This window comes from Monodelphis domestica, chromosome 1 (assembly GCF_027887165.1).
Source record: "Monodelphis domestica isolate mMonDom1 chromosome 1, mMonDom1.pri, whole genome shotgun sequence".
Lineage (NCBI taxonomy): Eukaryota > Metazoa > Chordata > Mammalia > Didelphimorphia > Didelphidae > Monodelphis > Monodelphis domestica.
In genome coordinates this window covers 156,001,326-156,016,994 of record NC_077227.1, presented here as the reverse complement: position 1 = coordinate 156,016,994, position 15,669 = coordinate 156,001,326, and the positions used below count along the sequence as shown (strand labels likewise).

At 38.4% G+C, this 15,669-nt stretch overlaps 1 protein-coding gene across 1 annotated transcript in view; it reads right to left on the bottom strand.

Annotated features, from left to right (window-relative positions):
• Window positions 1-15,669, bottom strand: part of HACD3 (3-hydroxyacyl-CoA dehydratase 3) — a 36,019-nt gene that overhangs the window by 2,523 nt on the left and 17,827 nt on the right. Inside the window, exons 7-10 of the mRNA XM_001375728.5 lie at window positions 7,935-8,062; window positions 5,336-5,448; window positions 1,421-1,527; window positions 216-347 (exon numbers count right to left, since the gene is read on the bottom strand). Coding sequence (XP_001375765.4) covers window positions 216-347; window positions 1,421-1,527; window positions 5,336-5,448; window positions 7,935-8,062 — 480 coding nt within the window. The remainder of the gene's footprint in view (window positions 1-215; window positions 348-1,420; window positions 1,528-5,335; window positions 5,449-7,934; window positions 8,063-15,669) is intronic.

Here is a 15,669-nt window from a genome sequence, read left to right as displayed (position 1 = left end):
TACCCCTGTTCTGCCTTAGTATCAATTCTAAGACAAAAAGTAAAGGTTAAAAAAGAAAAATAGCTACCCCTGAAATGATGTGAAGGCAGAATAGGACCACAAGACCAGGGTAGATAAATTTTAGCAAGTTTCTGAAGATAGTCCTGGTAATGAATACCAGGCTTCTGTCAATCTAATAGGAATGTAGGATAGTTCATCTACAAAGTAATACTTACCTAAAAATAACATTATAAGATAGATTTGAAGAAAGAATGAAAATTTGACTGTAATGTTCAGTGGATATGGCAACATAAAGCTGAATTTCCCGGTCTCACTGAATACTGGAATAGACTGGATAACCGAGATAGCTGAAAGCAAAAAGTTAAACTTGTCAAATAATGCAGTTTTTATCTTATAGAAATTTGGTATTTTACCCTAAAAATTCTGATTTTACATTTGTTCTAATTATCTTTTCAAGAGGTTTTTCCATTTTCCATTTTCACAACTGAAAGTGGCCCTCTAAGCCATAAACACAGAAAGGCTTCAATGAAGGTCAATGAAATCATTCCACAGCTAAGCTACCCACAATGTGGTTCCCAGCATTAGAGGTCCTAAGTCTGGCACTAATAGAGGCACATCACCTGTGATAAAGAAATTTCTAACTTTTACTTTATATATACCAAGTTCTGGGTCAAAAGTTCTCCTAAGAGAAAGTGAAATGGATCTCCAAAATGGTATCACTGTGCAACCAAACACAAACATACTTCATACGCTTCTATAGACTTCTGCATTGTTAAATTCACTTAATTTTCTCACCAGGTAGGGCAAGATTGTCCCCATCTGAAAATGGGAAAACTATAGTCTGGGGACTTAAAGATCTCATAGCTAAAAAATTAAAATCTCATAGCTAGTTAATGGCAGGTAGGTTTCCTAACAATTAAGATCAGTGTTCTTTCCTCCATATTAATGTTGCCAATTCCATATGTAAGCCACTAACGAGAGAAAATCAAGTAAGTGTAGAAATGACTCCTATCACTTCTAATGAACTAATCTCTAGAATTAGTTTAACTTTTCAGTTAACATTGACGCTTTTTAGTTCAAACAATTTCTGCAGCTATCATGCAGCTGTTCCTGATCCATCAGAAAGCAAACTGCCAAATTGTTCCATTATAATTCCTATTAATTTTTCATTTTTCCCCAGTTTCCATACCTGATAGTTCTGCCCTGATAGTAACCAATCACCATGACCAAATGGAATATGGTCTAACCTGGGAATCAAGATATCTGGGGATCTAGTCCTAACTGAGAAATTTAGTTCTCTATGTGACCTGAATCACATCACTTCAATCTCTCTTTTAAGTTTTCTCATCTCAAAATGAACTGAAACTAAACTAGGCTCCTGGATAACTGGTAAAGAAAACCCAGAATTCCTAAAAAATACCTTCTGCCAAACATCCCAGAGGATATAAAGGAATCCAGATAGAGTATCGGATCCATGTGAGTAATTTCCACTCTATGTCGATGCAAGCAAGCATGTAGAATGGATACCTATTGCAAACAAAAAAAAGTTTTTTTAAAAAAGGGTCACAAAATCTCAAGGCTCACTGTCCCCTTAAAATGTGTAAAATCATTCCTCAATTATGTGTGTGTATTATTATCGACAGCATATTTTTATCCCACTTGAGATTTCCCAGGGATAAAAATTCATTTTTCTACTAGTCCAAACTTAAAACCTCAAAAAGTAAATTGGCTTCCTCCAACGCCAATAATATAAAGGATATTATCTGTACCTCTGAATACTAAGAGCTGGAAGAGGCCTTGAAAATTCATTAAGTCTACCTTTTCATCCTGTGCAAAATCCCTTCAACATTCCTATCAGTTAAATCTTCCAATCTCTTGAATATTTAAAATGATGGGGAAGAGGGAGCAACAGCTTTACCTCACAAGTCAGCCCATTTTATTTTTGGACAGCTGCTTGTAAAGTCTTCCAAAATTAAAGAGTTCAGATTTATTAGGTCTGTCCTCTACAGCTTCACTGATTTTAAATCTGATCTTTCCCCCACCCTCCCACAAAAGCCTTTCAAATGCCTTCCTTTTTTTTTCTAGGCTAATCAGCTCTACTTCCTTTAACCATTCCTCCTACAACACTGTTTTGAGTCCTATTTTACATCTTGTACTCATTTATTAGTATCCATTTTAAAGTATCCAAACTCCATTTATGTTCTGTCTAGTTGAAAGAAGAGAGAAATTGTTACCTCCCTTGTTTAAGATGTTATATTCTTATCACTACAACCCCAAGTCACCTCTGGTATCTACATCCTACAACGGACTCATATTTGTTGTGCATTTATCCACCAGGCCTTTGAAACATGAATTATTACAATGTTAGGCTTCCTATATTTTGTCATTTTAAGGCTGAATTTTTGAACCTAAAAACAGCAGGACTTTATGGACAGCAAGGTGGCACAGTAGATAGAGTCATAGGCCTGAAGTAAGGTTCATTTTCCTGGGTTCAAATCTGGCCTCAGACACAACTAGCTGTGTAGCTCTGGGCAAGTGACGTAACCCTGCTTGCCTCAGTTTCCTCACATGTAAAATGAACTGGAGAAGGAAGTGGCAAACCATTCCAGTATCTTTGTCCAAAAAAACCCCCAATGGGGTCATGAAGAGTCGGACACAACTGAAATGACTCAACAGTTGCAGCAGCAGTAGCAGGATTTTATATTTATCATTACTAAGTTTTACTTGGTTAGTTTGGTCCCATCATCTGTAACCCTCAAAATTTCTTAGACTTATAAATGTTGGAAATTTCACCATTGGGAAATTTCATACTTGAAAAATTTCCTATTGATAGTGGGTCTTGGCTATTGGAATGTGAACCCCATTGGCATGAGAGTTTCCCCCTCCTCCCTTCTTAAGATTACTTTAGGACAGAAACCTTTTGCTGAACAATGGAAAGGCCTTTGACCTATGCTTAAGCATAGAACAGGAATTTCTTTGAGTCATGATTGATTTTAGAATTGATACAATGGAGATACTTGGAATCAATCTCCACCCTACTCAGTCCTAACAGGATTTAGAAAGGGCTGTAGCAAAGGATCAAAGATTTAATTATTTGAAAATATGACCTTCAACAGACATGTGCAAAGCCAGAGACCTCTGGGCAGTCCTGGGTTAAGCTAGAGCCTCCATTGGCACAGGGAAATTGATGGACAGTGATTGGTAGATGTGAGAACTGAGGGGAGGCAACTTGGATGGTGTCCTTAAAGATTGAGAGGGGTCTGAAGGACTCAGGGGTGGTTTGTAGGAGTTTGTCGGAGTGGTTGCGGTGTGCTCTGAGAAGCTTGCTCGGAAGGAAGCTGAAGGTGGGGACTCTGAGACTGTTTCTCCATTTTGGTCACGTGAGTAATAGGGACTGATCTCTTTTCTTTGCCCCAGCTATCTAAGGGCTTGGGCCTTTTGGCCCAGCCTAAACAGAAGGGGTATTTAAGCCCTATTCCCTTCTCTCCCTTTTTTCTCTCTCTCTATCTCTAATTCCTTTCTTCCTCCTATTGTAATTAAACTCCATAAAAGATTGACTGCTGACATGAGTTTTCATTTAGGAATTACATAGCTGAATTCCTTGGCGACCTTAAATTAATATATATCAGTCTTTTAAAGTGATTTCCTTGTCACACATCCATTCTTAAGACTTTCTCAATGATGATTTATTTTGTCAACCAACATATTAGCTTTATCACCCAGCTTAGTGTTTTATGTACATTCTAAACATTGCTTTCTCTGTCTATCCAAGCTGTTGGTAAAAATGTTCAAAAGGAAAGTAATGAGGATAAACACCTATGTAATGACAAAACTTCCCAGAGCTGAGAGCAATTGATTAATAAATAATTATGATGACTCTACCCAACTATGCTATTATCTAGACCACATCTTTCCATCCATATGGTCATTATGAGAATTTATCAAATACACTGCTGAAATTCAAAAATCCATCTCCCTCATCTACCAGTCTAGTCATTCCATATAAGAATAAGGCTATATATTGAGAAAGGGCAGCTAGGTGGTATAGCAGATAGAGCGTTGAGCTTGGAGTCAGGAAGACTTGATTTCAAATCCAGGCTCAAGACACCAGCTGTGACCTGGGGCAAGTCACTTAATCTTGTTGGCCTCACTTTCCCCAACTGTAAAATGAGCTGGAAAAGAAAATGGCAAACCATTCCAGTATCTGCCAAGAAGACTTCAAATGGGGTCACCAAAGTGTTGGACAGAACTAAAAAATGACAATACCACACATATTGAGTACTCATGGAAAAAAGAAATAGCAGCTATCAAACCAGCCTCTTATCCTCTGGCATGACAAAGAGAAGCCAAGATTTCATAATTCATGCTTTAAATCAGCGAAAGGGAGAGAAGAAGGAAAAGAAGAGAAAGAGTGTGGCAATTTGAATGACTTGCAGAAGATGTTCCACCCACCCTGCCTTGGTTATGTATAAATCCAAGGTGTGGCTCATTGCCAAGCTACAAACAGAACACACTGTTAGGGAATCATCACCTCTTAAATTTCTGACCCTTCTATGGAGATAAGATAATAAGTGTCAATAATTTTTCCAGGATACCCTCCCCAGCTAATTCCCACAGGAATTTAGCTCCCTGACTCCAGGTCCCACCGGCCCTCTTGGAATGCAATCGTGCTTTTCTGAAGACATTCCTTTTTTAGGCTTTCATCCTATTTTTATTGATGCCTGTCATTTTTATTATAACATTTCTTTCCTAATATAGAATTCTCCCCTCCTTCCCTATCAAGATATTCTTGGAACAACAGGGATAAAAGAGAGAGGAAAAGACTTAAGCAGAATCAACCTACATCATCATCATCATCATCACTAATATTTATAGAGTGCTTACTATCTGCCAAGTACTATGCTAACTAAAAGCTTTACAATTATGATCTCATTTAAACTGGTCTGACTGGTCTGACAGTATGAGCAACATTCGACATCCATAGTTTCCCATCCTCCTGCAATGAAAAGAGGGAGGTGCATTTACAACTGTGAAACTTTTTTCTCCATGTGGGAGTTTGTACCCCGCAAAAGATCATATTAAACCTGCCACAGCTTCCACAAGGCTCCAGGTGGAGCCATCTCAAATCTTTGGCTTAACTGAAATGAGAATGGGTTGGGAAGCAAGAGCGGTCACATGCCAATCATTTGTTCATGTATTCAATAACTACTGACTATGTGTTGATAGTACTCTGCTCCATCATGGGAGAACTGCTTTGGGTGGAGGATGGGTTTCTGGGTAGCATTTTAAAAACAAATTTGTCCATTTCTACATCTAATACCAGAATCCAACACACCTGAATATCTCAATGGCACTCCACAGATAAAATACAAAGAAAACCACAGCTTTGCTTTGCATTTCTTCCAAGCTGCCAATGACGACAAATAAAATTACATTTCTGCCAAAGAACTGTCAAAGAAAGAAAAATTGGAAGTTAAAAAAAAACCCACCTGAACAGACATAGAATTCCTCCCCCTTCCCACTCCCACCAAGGTCATATAAGAGTGGTATCTGCAGCAACAATTTAACTCCAGTGATTAACAGCAACTAAAGGAACTTTAGATCAATCACCTATCCAATTCATAACTCCAGTACCAGGAAAAGTAAAAATATCTGAAGTCACCCATTGTGATAGAAAGGCAACCTTGTTTCCAAGGCCAGCAGCGACTCCCTCCCCTCGTTCCACCACTGCCTCTGCATCACCAACCCCAATCACTGTGGTTGAAAATTAAGTTTTTGACTCCTCCCCTTTCTCAAATGACCACCTAGAAAGGATCCTGTCTAACCTACCCCACTCTGCCCCTCTGTCATGGTACAACTTGTCATAATACATCTGGCCTCCGCATTCCCTAGGCATGAACAATCCAATCCCTTCGACGTCACTGTGAAAGATCTACCTTAATAATGCTATCTGTCAAAAACGAAGTAGCATGTCCTATTTATAGTGTCACTGAGTACACCAATAATGGTTTGACTTTAAGGCTTACAAAGTACTTTCTTCACATGAGTAAATTGCCCAGTACAAATATTATCCCTCTTTCTAGGAAAAAGAAGACAATGGCTAAGGAACTTATCCATTGCCACTCAGCTAGCTGAGACTCAAATTTGGGTTTTAAATCAGATATCTTAACTTTAGTCCAGTGCTAACTAGTAGCCCAGCCACCTTAGAGTAGCATTTCTTAGGTAGACTAAGTTTAGTCTTTTTCTAAGGGGAGTTAGCTAAATTAGCTCAAACATTTGACTATCATTTGACCTTGGAGCTAAACTGTATTTCATGTGAGAAGTGCAAAAGGTCCAGAACAGACCATCCCAAGTACAATCTTATCCTCAGCTGTCCTCTTATAGATGGTATTCTTGGTGGTCCCCTACCCCAAAAAAGGGCAAAATTCATGGCCTCTCACAAAGTGTGTGTAGCTGTGTGTGTCACAAAGGAGAAAGTGTGTACAGAATCTGTGCAAAACCAATCCACTCAATGGCATTATTTTTGTTAAAGCAAAATTAAAATGGGAACACTTCAAACATCTGCTCACTTATTTTCATGTAAGGATAGAAAAACACTGAATATTGTCATTTTTTAACCTTTTTGTATTTATATTTTTATTTTTCCCAATTACATGTAATAACAAATTTCCACACAAATTTTCCTAAATTATATGATCAAACCTATCTTCTTCCCTCCCTCCCTTCCCTTTCCCCTCCAAGTGCTAACAGGCATGAATGTTATTATTTCTTATAGTCATTTTGTACATACGTTTTGCCTAGGGAGAAAAGACAGAAAATGTCCTAATTTTCTGCTCCATATACAAAATATCTCAAAAGTCCCTGTGCAGTTTTAAGTTATTTATTAAAACCTAAAACTGCATTAGAGCAGTAGGTAGTGCACTAGTAATACCAGATCTGGAGTCATGAAGGATCATCTTCCCAAGTTCGAATGTGCCTCAGTTTCCTCTGTAAAAAATGAGCTGGAGAAGGTAATGGTAAACCACTCCAGTATCTTTGCCAAGAAAATGCTAAATGGGGTCACCAAGAGTTGGACATGACTGAAAAACACTGAATAATAAAAACTGCATTAAGACTTTTGGGACATGTTGTATTCATCATTCCTTGAATGCATGCATCTTTTGATGCTCCATCATGGCCCAGAGGTGATGTAACTGTCAAGAGAACTCAAAACTGTGACAGGTTTTACAAGGCCAAAAAGGCTTTGAGCATGGGCCTAGGGACAAACTGTCATCTGAGGACAAGGCAAGTCAAAGGCTAGATGGTGAACAGATGGAATTTTTAATTCAGAGCAAGTTATTAAAGCATCCATCTGCTAAAGTTGTGGAGGGGTCCAATAGATATAGCATATACAAACAAATTAAAGCACTTGCATTAACAATATATTTTCTTTTCCCCCAATTACATCTAGTAACAAATTTTAACATACCTTTTATGAGACTGAAATTGTCTCCCTCTTTCCATTTTCTCCTCTTTCTCTGAGATGGTAATTTGATCTGGCTTATACATATATGATGCAGATACCAAAATAGATTTCCATATTGGTCATGTTGTGAGAGAATACTCATATAAGCCCCAAATACCAAAATCAAAACACAAATAAAATAAAGTAAAAAGTAGTATGCTTCAATCTAAAGCACCTGAATTTGAAAAAACAACAGCTATTCTCTAATTTTCAGCTCTAACAAAGGGCCTCCTGCCTCCAAGTGTGAGTTGTCAGTCATGAAAGGCACCCAAGATGGCAAAACTCTACTTTGGAAAATTTCCCAAGATATGATTTTCTCCATGCTTAAGCAGAACTAACCCTCTCCATTTATAAACAGAAAATTATATGCAAACAATAAGGTAACCAGGAAATCTTCTACCCATAACCCTTCAGGCCATCTGCACACTACCTGGATCAAGGTGGGGATCACAGGTGACCGAGTGACTCTAAGTAAGGCATTGATGATTTCAACAACTGCCAGCATCTGGCAGAAATACATCATGTCAGCCATGGTGTGGAATGTGTCATAGAAAGAATCTGTAAGATACAAATATCCATTAATAGAAAACTAGAAAGGCAAATTCTTTAAAGATTAATTTCTCAAAAGTGTACATCCTTTCTACGAAGAGCATAATCAGTAGGGGGAATATAAAACTCAAGAAACACAATTAGATTCAAATGCATTACCAAGACACACACTCATGGCAGCTCCAAAAAAGTTCATGCAATTTTTGGCTCCAGTCACTGAAGCAGTGTTTAACAGGAGGGAAGTGACAGCCCCACTGAACCCTATCATGGTCAGACCACAACTGGAGGCCTATGTTTAGCTTTGGGAATCCTATTTTAGGAGAGACAATGACTAACTGGAATATATCCAGAGCAAGACAACCAAGGGAGTGAGAGAATGTGAGAACATTTCGTATGGGTCAGGTGAAAGAAATGAGGATTTAAAAAATGCATATGTCAGCCATGGGAGTAGAATAGAGAAGACTTGGGAAGACATGATCTCTAGAAGCATCATGTATTTGAAATATTGCTAAGTGGAAGAAGGATGAAACCTTATTTGGCTTGAGTCTTACAAGGTAAAATGAGCAAAGAATATTAGTGCACTGTTAGTGGAGCTGTGTCCAGCCATTCTGGAATGCAATTTGGAATGATGCCCCCAAAGCTATTAAACTATGCTATCTTTTGGTCCAGCAATATTACTATAAACTATGTATATCTTTTGATCCAGCAATGTCACTCCTATGTCTATATAGCAGAGATCAAAGAAAAAGGAAAAGGACATATGTATCAAAACATAGCAGCTTGTTTACATTGACAAAGAAAAGGAAATTGAGGAAGTATCTACCAATTGTGGTATTAAGCAAGTGATGATATATGGAAAAAATAAATTTAAATAACATTTAAAAAGGGGGGGGGGGAGTGGGCAACTAGCATAGTGGATTGAGAGCCAGGCCTGGAATCTAGAGGATGTGTGTTCAAGTCTGACCTCAGAAACTTCCTAGCTAGGTGTCCTTGGGTAAGTCACTTACCTAGCCCTTGCTGATCTTCTGTCTTGGAATAGATGTTCAGACAGAAGGTTTAGGGTTTAAAAAAACAAACAAGTTAAGGTATATGATTGTAATGGAATACTATTTTGCTATAAGAAAATGCTGAAGGGGACAATTTCAGAAAAATCTGGGAAGAATTGTATGAACTGAAGCAAAATGAAATGTACAGAAGCAGAAGAACAACTTACACAGGAACAACGCTATTAAAAAGAAAATCAATTGTGAAAGATAGGAACTCTGTGATCAATACAATGACCTACCACAACTCCAAAGGACTCATGATGAAACATGCTCTCCAACTCCAGAAAGAAAACTGATGGGCCCAGGGTGCAAATGTAAACATTTTTCCATTTCTTGCCTTTTGGAACATGGATAATGTGAAAATCTGTTTTACATGACTACATATTTGTAACAGATTTTGTTTTTCTTGCCTTTCATTGAGTGAGTAGGGAAGGGAAAGAATTTGGAACTAAAAAAAGGAATAAAAAAGTGTCTATGCTTTAAAAAATATATTAAATATAAAATAAAAACATTTAAGAACTCTAATTGTCACAATGAATAACCATACTTTCAGAGACCTCATGATGAAACAAGCTCCCCATTTCCTAACAGAAAAGTGACAGTCTCAGAGTGCACACCAAACATAAATTTTTGGATGTGGCCAATATTGGATTTTTTTTTAACTACATGTTTGTAACAGGGGTTTTCTTTTTCTTGCTTTCTCAATTGGGGGAAGGAGAGAGGGAGAGAAGAGAAAGAGAAAGTGTATCTTCATTTGAAAAATAAAGTAATTAAAAAGAAAAAAAGCTAGCATGGAGGAAAATTTCAGCTCAATATAAGGAATAACTTCTTAACAACTAGAACTGTCGCACAGAAGAGGCTTATTCAGAGGGTACTAAGAGCCTCCTGCCCTCTCCATAAAGGATGGATGCCAAGGCCAATTGTCAACAATGCTGTAGAGGGGGTTCTTGTTTAGATATGAGGTAGGTTAGATAACTTGAGGTCCCAATTCTAAAATCCTATGATTCTTTTCATTAAAACAAATACAGACATAAAGGACCATATTGCCTAGTCATAAATATCCATTACTTAGACTTTGTGAAACAAGAAAGAATACCTAGGGGCTTGGGCCCTGAGTATCATTCCAGAGGCTTTCCCTGGTATCTAACTCTTTATCTTCTCCTAAAGTAGCTGGGAAATTTAAGGTAATTGGTTGAGAGAGCAGGAAGATGCAGGAATTATAGGGCCAACCTTAGAGCCATGAATCACGTTAAATATCTACAAATGTTCACATGGAACAACTAAGGGACTCTGTATGGCCTAGGCTGGGTTTACTCTTCCAAGTTGCTTAAAGATAACATGGGCAGATAAACTAAATGGGTCTGAAAAATACCAAATAACTTAATTTGGTAATTTTTCATAGTGGCAAGAAAGCTAAGGTATTGCCAGAATAAAGATATTCCATAGCATGATATAAACTGTACCCCAAAATGGGTAGAACTTAAAAGGACCAATTGCCTCAACCTCCAAAAGGACTTTAAGAATTCAGTTCCATAATGGATCAGGGAAACTGTTATGCCAGCCAGTCATCACTGGCCTATGTGGCACCTGGCCCTACATACACAATAAACCCAAGGATCTGCACAGTATATTCTAGTAAGACTGGAGTCCAGGATGGTTATATGTGAACTCCAGTTGAGGCTATATCAGCCCAGAGAAGAAAACACCTAGTCTTTCAACACCACATGAGCAGTCTCTTTTGTTACACTCACAGCTTTCTGATGCCAATGACTGATATCAGAATGTGACTAATATATATTCATACATACATAAAAACACACACAAAAATGTATATTATATAGCTATAAGTATGTCTTATCAGGTCCTTAACTCTAGGAATTTGAAGGTCAATTCACTCATTACCTTTAGGATAAGAAACATAAATGTCTTAATTACCTAATTATCTGGTAATAGAATTAAAGTTTCTGAAATAAAAAACAAAAAGATGTGGTAAGCGTCTGACTCACAATAGGTATGGTGGTCCTCAAACTCTACCCTGCAATGATCTTATCTGTCCCCCGTAGTATAGGATATGTATTCTGAGTAACTACCACAACCTCCATGTTGGTTTCTGGACTCAGAGCTATGCTAATTAGCTAAGTAAACAGAACTCAGAAGAGTTTCCTTCTGATGCCCTTTAAAGCCAAACCAAAAGCAATATGAATTCCCCAGGATAGTAAAAGTCATTCAGAAATGAATAGTCACCACTCCCCAGCTCATGACCATTTGGTGATAAGAGATATAATAAGAAGGCAAATTATCCCAAGAGACTGAGGTAATAATAGAATGGTTCATACTATGATAATCTATGCCAAGGATGAGACCAAGAGGGAGATTTCAATTTATACAAATTCATGGGCCAAAGATATGCTGACTACAGGAGTAGAAGATCAAGGATAATGAAATACAGGGCAGTTCTTTGGGAAGATCTCCATTAATGAGGTTATCAATTTATGTACCCCATATTAACATCTATCAAAAATGATTTCTTATCTAAGAAGAGCATAACAACAGGGGGACAAACTTCCTTGATACCTAAGAGAAACAAAAACAGCAGGCTAAATCTTGCATGATGGATTCTCAAACAGTAAGAACTTGGGAGGGGTGGAAGGTGAGAAAATATTCCTGGAGGAACATGGGATGCTATTTGCCAAAATTTTCTCTTGATGAGAACCAACTGTTTTATCTGCAACACAGCAAAAAACAACTTAAACCATAGTTCCTATAGACTGAGACAAACTGAGACCTTTAAGATGAAGATGGAGAACAATATTAAAGAGGTAATCCAGGACAGAGGGGTTGGAAAACTAGGTATGTCTTTTGAAGGAATATGGCAATATATTGTGAGACTTTGGGATGGCAACGATACTGCCCTGATTAGGGGGGAGTTATTGGAATTGAATGTTCTGTGAATAATTTTAACTTATTATGTACAAGGCTGTAGAAGACATGAGCAGAGACTGAAGAAGGCTTCTTATTATTATAGACAAGCCTGATCCCTGTTTCACGATAGGAATAGAGAGAAAAATTACTTAAATATTAAGTCCTTACTATATTCCACAAACTAGCTAAGCACTAGGGATACAAATACAAAAGTAAGAGTCTTTGACCTCAAGCAGCTCACATTCAAGTAGGGGTACACAAAATATTCACAGGTATTTACAGTATATATAAAAAAATGTAATAACTCAGGCAAAAGAGGAAAGACCTCCAAAAAGGGACATTTGAACTAAGCCTTGAAAGGAACAAGAGGTTCCAAGGAACAAAGGGAAAAGGAGAGAGCACTCTAGGTATGGAGCCCATGCAGAAGATGGAAGGTGGTATATAGTGAACGTCAAGAAAGCCAATATGGCTGAAGTAGAAAATACACGAGGGAGTGAAAATTGCAGGAGTTGGTATTTTATCCTAGAAGCAATTAGGAGACACTGAAGCTGTTTAAGCAAGGGGGTAACATGGCCAGAACTTATTTCAGGAATATTTACTTGACAGTTGGGTGGAGGACAGATTAGAGAGGGTAAAGACTGAATGTAGAGAAATCAGACAGGAGACTTTGCCAATAGTGTAGGTAAAAGGCCATAAATGCTTGCAGTGGTGATATGGTTAAAGCAGGACAATAGAAGGTGATGTAATACTAAATACAAGATTTAGCAACTGAACAGACAGAGAAGGATGAAAATGAAAAGCTGTTTTGGACATGTTGAGTTTGAAATACCCACAGGGCATCCAGGTGGAGATGGAGTCAGTAGGAACTAGATCACCAAGAAAGAATAGAGAAGAAAGGTCTAGCACCAATTGTATATTACATAGTCCTCACTGGGCTCTAATTATAACAAAGCAATTCTTTTACACCTCCCTAATCAATTTATTACTAAAGAATAAAAGTTTCCTATTTCTTATACTCTCCGCTCCCCCACATACACTTCAGTCTAGTGACACTGCCTGCCGGGCTGATTCTTGAAGATGGTACTTCATCTCTCAAATCTAAGCATTTTCACTGGTTGTTCTCAATGTCTACAATGCTCTCCTCCCTTCTTACTTCTGCCTCTTAGCTTCCTTGACTTCCTTTAGGTCTCAGCTAAGTTCCCACCTTCTTGAAGAAGCCTTTCTCAATCCTTAAACTTAAGGTCTTCTCTCTAAAACTAACCCCAAATTATCCTTTCCTGGTTTGTTTGTATATACCTGTTTGGATATTATCACCCACATTAGGCTGTGAATGCCTCAAAAGCAGGAAATGTTGTGGGGTATTTTGTTGGTTTTGGAGGGAAGGGGCTTTTTTGTATCTTCTCTGTTGGCACAGTACCTAGTATTTAGTAGTTACTTAATAAATGCTAGTTAACTGCCTGAGAACAGGGTCCAGGGGTAACTCCTGAGGAGAGGGGAAAAGATATATATGATGACACTGACTATGAGACTGAGAAAAACTGGTCTAGTAGGTAGGAAGAGAACAACAGAGTAGTCACAAAAACCTAGGGCAAAGTCTAAAAGAAGGGGGTGATCAACAGTGTTAAATGATGCAGAGAGGTCAAGAATGAGAACTAATAGAATGATCACTGAATTTAGCGAAAAAGACATCTTTAGTGACCTTGGGGAAAGCATTTTCAGTCAAGTAATGGAGATGGGAGACATATTACACAAGACTGAGAAATGGGTGAGGTTAAGAAAATAAAGACAACCAATGTAAACAGCCTTTTCTAAGAGTTTGCCTTTGAAAGGGAGGAGAGAGAGGAGATTACAGTTTGAGTGAATGGTAGGAGCAAGTGAAAGGTTTTTGTTTTAAGTATAGGGGAAGATCTGGGCATGCTTATAAAAGTAGCAAAGAAGGAGCGAATGGATAAGGAAAGAAAGAGAATGATCAAAAGGGTAAGCTCCAGGAGATGACAGGGTATTGGGATTAAGGGTTGTATAAGTAGAAGGGTTTGGTGTTAAAAAACAGAGAGGTCACTTGAGTCTCAGAGCAGAAAATTATTCTGAGATGGGAGACAATGCTGGGGCAAACTGAAGCATAGAACTGGGAAGGAAAGTGAGTTCTAGAAGGAGAGCCTCAACTGTTTTTCTGTAAAATATAAGGTAAGGTCTCCCTGGTGAGAGGGAGTGGGTAAGGGGTAGAGGTGGCTTGAGAAGAAATTTGGAACAGCTACTATGATAAATGCACTACACTTTTCTTCTGTGCCCAAAGTAACTAACTACTGCTAAAATGCTAAGTTTATGAACTGGGTAATCAATGTTTGATTGGTATGGTTGCACTTATAATTTAATATCGTTATGATATTCTTTGATAGTATAAGATATGGAATGTATTGAGTACACAAACTAAATGAGTTTGTAATTTAACCGGTACTTATCACATAGATCGCTTTGCAATAGGTCCAGCCACGCCATTCAGCCAGTCAGGTGGATGGATGGGTGGGCAGGGGCAGAGTGTTTGCAGGGCCACCAATTCAGACAAGAGACTCTTTATAGCACAGTTCACCACCACCTGGGTGGCATTCTTCTTATCTTGCTTTAGTATTGATAGCTCTCCAGAACAAGGCAAAATATCTACAGTAGGGCCCCTATCTGGGAGATAAAGTACCAAATCCTAAAGACAGATCTTGCTATTTAATCCTTAATATCCATATTAACTGTGACATAGCATTAACTATGCTCTCTCCCTGCTCCTGGCCTGGTGCCCCATGGCCTCCCATGCCCACCAACAATAACAAAAAAATAAAAGAACCCTCCAAGTGAAAGCAGGAGAATCAATGCACAGAGAGACCACTACCAAGTGAAAGCAGAAGAATCAATGCACAGAGAGACCACTACCAAGGGCAATCTTCTAATGAAGAAAAAGGGAGACCTTTCCCCCAATCCACCCACTAGTCACATGCCACCAGCCAGTGTATCTATCTTCCATCTGTATGAGCTTGGGTGCTTGTGTCTATCCCCAACATACATATGTCCTTAAATTATGAGCCGGGCTCCCTCCTTCAAATGGTGGTAGACCCCCTTCTTGCGCTTCTCTTTCCCCTGGAGTTTGAGGTCAACTACAGAGAAGTTAAACCTTGGAAAGCAAAACTGTGCATAAGAGGGTGTGGGGGTAGGGGGACTACTCTATACATGTGTATATACGTACAGGGCAGCTAGATGACACTGTAGATAAGAGCACTGGGCCCGCAGTTAGGAAGATCTGACTTAAAATGCAGCCTTGGACACTTACTAAGTGGATGACCCTGGATGAGTCACTTAACCCCATTTGCTCCAGTTCCTCATTTATAAAATGAACTGGAGAAGGAAATGGCAAACCACTCGGAGTATCTTTACCAAAAAAATTCCCAAATGAAGTCACGAAGAACTGGACATGTCTGAACAACAAAAATATATACATGTGTATCTGTGTGGGTGTATCTTTTCAGGTTCCCTAATAAATGTTTGAGGTTCAAGAACAGATGTACAAATAAAATGAAGGAACCAAACTAAATGGGGGAAAGAGGGATGAAATTTGGTTTTGAGTTCCCTTTTAAAAATTCCATCTCAAAATGGTCTATTTCACAT